Source organism: Oryzias melastigma, linkage group LG16, assembly GCF_002922805.2.
Source record: "Oryzias melastigma strain HK-1 linkage group LG16, ASM292280v2, whole genome shotgun sequence".
NCBI lineage: Eukaryota > Metazoa > Chordata > Actinopteri > Beloniformes > Adrianichthyidae > Oryzias > Oryzias melastigma.
Genome location: NC_050527.1, coordinates 16,113,915 through 16,121,198, shown reverse-complemented (window position 1 = coordinate 16,121,198; position 7,284 = coordinate 16,113,915). Strand labels below are relative to the sequence as shown.

The 7,284-nt window shown below is 36.4% G+C and overlaps 1 protein-coding gene across 3 annotated transcripts in view; it reads left to right on the top strand.

Moving 5' to 3' along the window:
• The window catches only part of col14a1a (collagen, type XIV, alpha 1a), a 130,152-nt gene that overhangs the window by 51,340 nt on the left and 71,528 nt on the right, over nt 1-7,284 (top strand). For all 3 annotated transcript variants that reach the window (XM_024267014.2, XM_024267015.2, XM_024267016.2), the window contains exons 17-21: nt 1,089-1,221; nt 1,447-1,479; nt 2,212-2,354; nt 4,937-5,069; nt 6,098-6,220. In XM_024267014.2, coding sequence (XP_024122782.1) covers nt 1,089-1,221; nt 1,447-1,479; nt 2,212-2,354; nt 4,937-5,069; nt 6,098-6,220 — 565 coding nt within the window. The remainder of the gene's footprint in view (nt 1-1,088; nt 1,222-1,446; nt 1,480-2,211; nt 2,355-4,936; nt 5,070-6,097; nt 6,221-7,284) is intronic.

The following is a 7,284-nucleotide window of genomic DNA, read 5'->3' as shown; positions in this document are numbered from 1 at the left end:
TTTAGAGGACGACAGAGATGGATACATGCAGGTTTACTCATCTACATGTATGCGTGTGCACATCCTTTTTTCAATTAGGCTTTATTTGTACAGAAATTATGCGTAACAAATGTGATGTTATGAAATAAAATGAACTGTAAAATAAAAAGGTAACAGTGGCTCAGTAAAGACACGCCCGCTGTAGGGAAAATAAATGCTCTCATTGATCAAATTTATGCGTAGCTGTACCTTGAGAGCCCATAAAAGAAACAAATTTCTGCACATTTTCTGGTTATTGAATCATCTAAAATCCATTTCAAATTTAGATCGCCCTCTGTGGAAGAAAGACACACATTTGATGACCTCTTTGCATTTACTCTGTGGTTTGATTTGTTTCTGTACAATACATATTAAAAAAGATGTATGAAACTATTAAAGCAGCAATCGATGTTTGTGACCTGATATATTCAGCAGGAACCTCACTTTGCTCTGCAGCTCAACCAATTTAGGGATTTATATTACTACTAAGTCTTGAAATGAGAATATTTTATTATTTTGTCTCATGTGTCTGATTAGTTTATTGTAGAAGCGAGTTTTCTTTATTTTTATGTGTTTATTTCCAACATTTTCTTTTTTTGATGCCTTTTTTTTCCAATGAGAAAAATCAAGAAAGTTTATTTTGCTTTGATTGAATTTGCAAGGGCTTTATAAGGGTTGGTTATAGAACTGTTCATCATCTGTATTGTTCATATTTTTAAAAAAAACTCAAGAAATCAGCCTAAATCTGAGGTGAGAGAAGAAAATAAAAATTTAGCTTTTTTTATCTCACTAAGTCCAGATCGAACATTAAAGCATTTGCTTTGACTCACTGTTATAGAGTTTAAGCAGCATTTGACCCCCCAAAAAGGGATGTAATGAAGCTTGATAGATTTTTTTTGGCCAAAATTTGATGCATTTATCATTCCAGTGTGGTTTAATTTTAAGAGCAGAACAACACAACTTATTTTTTTAATATTTTTGTTGCAGTAAAACATCCTCTGGAGAGATTACACTGATGCAAAGAGAAGATGTCAGGAGTTTTGTGCATTTATTTCTCCTCTGTGCTGCAGGTGGTTTTGAGTGGGAGTGAAAACAGATACATCTTGACTGGTCTCAGTCACTCTACTGACTATGAAGTCATGCTGACCGCAATATTCAAAGATGAATCCGAGAGCGATACTGTCTCTGTCACTGAGACCACATGTAAGTAACAACCAGATTCAATAGGGTTTTTACTTTGGTGAATATACTCTCTAACCAAGGTTAGTGCCTTTGTTTGTTTGTTTTTACCAATCTCTAAAGCTGTTCATTTCATTATCAATGATTCAACCCACATTTCTCTCTAATTGGCTCAGTTTATTGACACAGATTCTTGTTTGGCCAAGGTTATATCCGATTATCTGATTTGTGTACTCTGTATTTCCCCAGTGACCAGGACAACAATTGCTCCCACAACCAAAGGTGAGAAATGCTTTAGATGTCTCTCTAAAACCACAAAATGATTTCACCTGATCACATGCTCAAAAAAAGCTGCATTTACCTGACCTGAAGAGGTGGAAACTGTGGGCAGTACCCACGTACTCATCAAATCAAATAGAATTAAACTATTGATAAATAACTTTTTGTACTTTACAAACAAAAAGTTCTTTACAGAATAAAACCATCTTTCAAATTCGTAAACTGGGATATTTCTGCAAGTATTTATGAGTATAAATTTGAATCATGTGGGAGTGCACTTGGTGTGTTGGAGAATAAGATTTAAATGGATCCAAATGTGTGTCGGTATTTCTACGTGTCTATATGTTTCCATGTGCATATTTATCTGTGTGTGTAGTTTTGTGCATATGGGGATTTGAAGCTAAATATGTGCACATTAGAGAGGGAACGGGACTACAATAGATAGTGGGTGCACTGGGAGGGGTAAGAAATTGGGTGTAGGACACTGTGGTCAGAACACATGAGGCTTTTACTTCTTCTCACTCCCTATTGGATATTTCCTGCATTTTTTTTTATATTGCCCTTTACAAATTTGTTACTTTCCTGCTGACAAAACTATATAAAAAAGTTTCAAGGTTTGCCTTCACGTTGTAAAAATGTACATGACAGTATTATGTCTGGGGCTGTCAGACAGAACGGTGAGATCATTCATCTTCTGAATTGCAGCTATGGTAACCATTTTCTTCTCTATCCCAGCGGCTCGTCAGTCTGTGAAAACTTTTTACCTGACTGACGAAACCACCCAGAGCCTAACAGCAACGTGGGAGCCAGAAGACCCTCACGTAGAGAGCTACAGGGTTTCCTATGCCAGCCTCAGCAGCGAGCATAGGGAGGAGATGGTGAGTCCATAACAATCATTTTTATTGTTATGGGATTAATTAGGGACACATGTACAGATTTCAGCAGCATTTCAAATGCAGTACATCGTTTTGTATTTGATTTATGAAACCCCCTGTAGTGTGGTGTTAGATCCTTGAAACAGGTCTTATTATCACAAGCCTTTGGGTATTGTAGTCCTCAAAACCCAAAGTTTGTCAGAAGAAACTCATTATTATTTCATACCCGCAGCTACTTAGATGATACAGTCAGAAAACTGATTACACTTCTACTTGCGGTCCACTCTTCTGGTTCTCGGTTCCTCTCTGCCTCCTCGGAGCCCTTTGGCTCAGTGTCAGGCACTGACCCTGATAACTGATTTACACTAAACACAGACTCACACACGGGCATAATCGGCCTCACCGCCCCTCCCCTGCTGTCACTCTCTCCGTTTCTCTCTTTCGATCCTCTCTGCCGTGTTTTAATTTCTCGATCTGGTGTCAGGGCCACAGAAGATGGAGAGGCCAGGCTTAGCCAGAAGACATTCCATTATCTTTTCAGTAGCCATTTACCTCACTGGGAGCACAGATGGAGGGTGGTGTGAAGAAAAAAACATATTAAACCCAGAGAAAATAAAGGTGATAAAAGAAACTAATGTAACAGCAGATAATAATCAAAAAGTAAGTCCTTTTCTGGTTCTTTTGTTCCTCGCTGTCATGTTTGGAAAAGTTTGAAAACTGAAAGTTGGACTTCAGGAACATCAGGAAATGAGGAACTTTAACAAAGATTTTCTACATAGCATTTAAAGTGAGCATCAAATATGTAATTAAGAAATCCAAACATTCTCATCTAAAACATCTTTCCATAATGCTTCTCTAACCATTTATTTATATCACTTTACCTTATTTTCTTCACTGTAGATTGCACTAGATTGTAAGACCCACCATCAATAATTGGTCTATTTTCAAAATAAAGTCATACATAAGGAACACCGAGCTATGAGGAGCATCAAGCGAGTCACATATGAGTCCATCAGCCAGTCGTTTTAGAACCTGTTTGTAACAGGCTACATGTAAGCATTTTAACAATACACGTAATTCCCAACCTTGTTAGAAATACAAAGACTGATACCGCTAAAACAAACATCACTGTGACTAAGCTAACTCCCAACCTTGTTAGTAACACGTAAAAAAACACAGTCCAACCATCAATACATGTCAGCCACATTAGCATATTCACTATACCTGTCACTCACTTGTTTGAAACATAAATTAACAGACTGTTATCTCTAAAACAAACGTTACTCTGACTATGCTAACTCCCAACCTGATTAGTAACACAAAAAAAACACTGTCCAACACCGCTACACGTTAGCATATTCACAATAATGCCCAACCTTGATAGTAAAACATTAAAAGAAGCACAGTCCAACCATCAATACGTGTTAGCCACATAAGCGTATTCACAATACTTGTAATTCGGACCGATATCGCTAAAACAAACTTTAGTGTGACTATGCTAACTCCCAGCCTTATTAGTAAAACATAAAAAAACAAGTCTGACAACGCTACACGTTAGCACAATCACAATAACACCCAACCTTGTTTGCAACTCATTAAAAAAGAATTTGGCTGATGTTTTTACAGAGCGCCATGTAGCTCTCTAAACGGCTTTATATCAATAAGAACAATATGAATGAATCCATATAAAAGGCACTCCGGATTTTAACTCTTTATAATAACATTCCTTAATATGTTTAAGTTTAATTAGGTTTAATTAATTGATAAAGCACCTTTAAATGACCTCGGTCAGACAAGGTGCTGTACATTTAAAGCTCAAAGAACAATAAAAACAACTACTAAAATATTAAAAACACTTACAGGTAGAAAGCAGACTTAGAGATAAAAAGTATAAATAAGTGACATAAAAGCATAAAAACACAAGATAGAAGCAGAGCTAAAACAATAAAACGATAAAACATACCAGCAGAACAGAGTCTCATGCTGTGTCAAATGCGATAAAAGTGGGTTTTAAAATTTTTTTTTTTTTTTAAATGGACAGTAAGGATGCCTGCTGTATGCTCAGTGGTGACGCATTCAACAGCTTTGGTTCACAGATTGACATTCCCCTCTTGCCTCCTCTAACAAACATTATTTATCATCATATTGAACAAAATAAGGTTTATTAACATACTTAGTAAGATGAATTAACATCTAAAGGGAAACAATTGTCTACAAAGGCGATATTACTTAAACACTTACAAGTTTAACCAATGTTTAACTATCTTTGTCAGCACTATATTGAGTGTTTTGCAGCACCTCATCTAAAGTGTTTCCAATTTCTTTAAGTTTATATAATTCATAGTTTTCTTTTTTTTCTCTACATTACCATACATCGAAATAGTGACTTGAATTGGTCATAATGTGGAGAAATTAAGTTTTTAGCCTCAGAATTGGGTTTTGGGGTAAGAGGTATGAGGGAACGGTATAGGTTGGGGAGAAAGTAATGGTTTTTGATGTGTAGATATAAATAAAAAAACTGTAAACATGGAATTATGTGTATAGAACATCTGTCCAAATACTTTTGTTTTTTTGTGTGTTTTCAGGTGTTTGTTGATGGTAGTGAGAGCACAGTGAAGCTTGAACCTCTACAACCAGACACTCAGTACAGAGTAACACTCACACCGGTGTACAGTGATGGAGACGGCAGCATCAGTGTCTCTGCACTGGGATCCACATGTGAGTCACATGACACACATGCACACAAACAGTGAGCTTTTACCTGTATAAAATGATGGCAGCTCCGGAGACATGTGACACAAGCAAAAGCTTTTCAGCCTCATTGCAGCGAGCAGAATGCTAATTCCCATCACTTTAATGTCATGCAAATTTATGTTTATAATTTATTAAAGTGATGACAAATACTGATGTTTTTCTAATTGTGTTAATGAGGGCTGCTCATCATAAAAAGGGCTCCTTGATTACTGGAATGATTCAATTATGGTGTCGTGCGCCAATTCATTTTTCTGAACTAATTTCTTGATTGCCTCTTATGAGCAGGCGTGTTTCTCTTCCTATTTGCAAATAGATGTCAGATTAAATGCGTCATAGTTCCAGAGGAGAACATTTTCTCTAAATACAATGTAAATTAAATTGCCTGCCTACTGTGAACGGTGGGAAAAATGGGGGTCCAGACATACAGCATGAGATGATTTTCTAATAATTATATGATTTAAGTTTTGACTCATTTTACGAGTCACTAAACTCAAAACTGATACTAGTTTGTATGCTCCTGTTGTTTTGTTATTGAAACTGAATCAAGGAATGTGCAGTAGAGGAAAGTCCAAAAGGAAAACAGCTCCAACATTATGGTTGTAAAAGATGACTCACACTTGTGAAAAATGGAGGGTGTTGTACCTTTTATTTGGCCTTGCACAATCGCTAAAAATCTGAGAAACTCTGGTCTTTTTTCCTGATTCTGATCAACTTAGAAACTATTCAACTGCAGTTAATTATGTGTAACCTTAGTACATAGAAACACATGTTAATTACATTTAATTGTGTCACTTTTTTTCCAAAAAATACAGTTTACCATCTGCTAAGCAGGAGTCGTTTTACGTAAAGAATTACCAGTTTGAACATATCCTTATGTCCTGTGGAGCACAGAACTATATTTGTTTTCTAAAACAATCATGCACTAACTGCCTCACTTTTTTGTTGAACTGCAGAAAGCTTGTAGGTTGTCTGATTCTTATCTTCTCTGGCAGTGCCACTCTCGTCTCCTAAATATCTTCGTGTGACAGAGGAGTGGTACAATCGATTCAGGGTCTCCTGGGATTCTCCTCACTCTCCTACAGCGGGCTACAGGATCGCCTACCAGCCCATCAATGGTAAAGACACGCAGACATCAAACCAATGGCAGCAGTGGTTTCAACACAAAAGTCAGATAATTTTAGATGTTTAAGATCCTGCTGATTATTGTAAAAATCTGATACACCTCACTTCCCAAATGAATACTTTCAGATGGTTTTCTGATTGAAGGTCTAGGTCACCAGTCTATGGCCTTAGCGGGTGAGATAGTCTCCACAGCTGTTAATAGTTCTTTGTTAACAAAGGTCTTAAGTTCTAGAGCTGTGGTCTCCAACCTCTGGGTCACAGACTGGTACTGGTCCATGAGCCACTTGGTACTGGATGGCAATAAAAATAAAATCCAATGGGTAAAGCTACCAGATTCTCTTCACCACATCCATCTATGCCTGTTTTGACACACGTTTAGTAACTTGCCTCGGTCACGTGTCGGAATATTTTTGCTGCCAAATGCAACTGAGTCCTAACAAATATAATGTTAAGAGGATGTTGATTTAAGAAGGAAAAAAACTTTCAAGTGATGGTTTTATCATTTTTTGTATATTTTTCTTATCCATCACATTTTGAAAGTCAAACTAAGCTAAAGTTGATATCTGGTTATCAACTTCCACTAGTTAAGGGAAAATCATTTTCACATTTAAATGAGTCTCACAAAAAAAAAGAAAAGACAATGTGAACTGACTGCAGATGTCTCACAGAAGACAAAGTTTCAAGAAAACACAGTTTATGTTTTGTGGAAGTTTGTTTCTGGTTTGTGAAAACTTGTAAAAGTTAAGAATTGTCTTACAGCAAAAACAAAAATGAAGAAAAAGGTATGTTAAATCCTGATATCTGCTTTACAATAACCATTTGTTGTTTTCTGTTTCGTCTGTCCACACTGAGTTTGGGAAAAGCTCAGTGTGGACAGCATGGAATATGCTGCTAAAGGACTTGAAACTAATTTATCTCCATGAATGCTTTCAAATCTAGATTACGAGCACTAGAGATTTCTTATTTAAATTGTAATGTTTTAATTAATTAATTTACATGTAATTTAATCTGCATTTTAACTGTTAATTGTTAAACTTTTGTTGATTCTTGCCCAGGA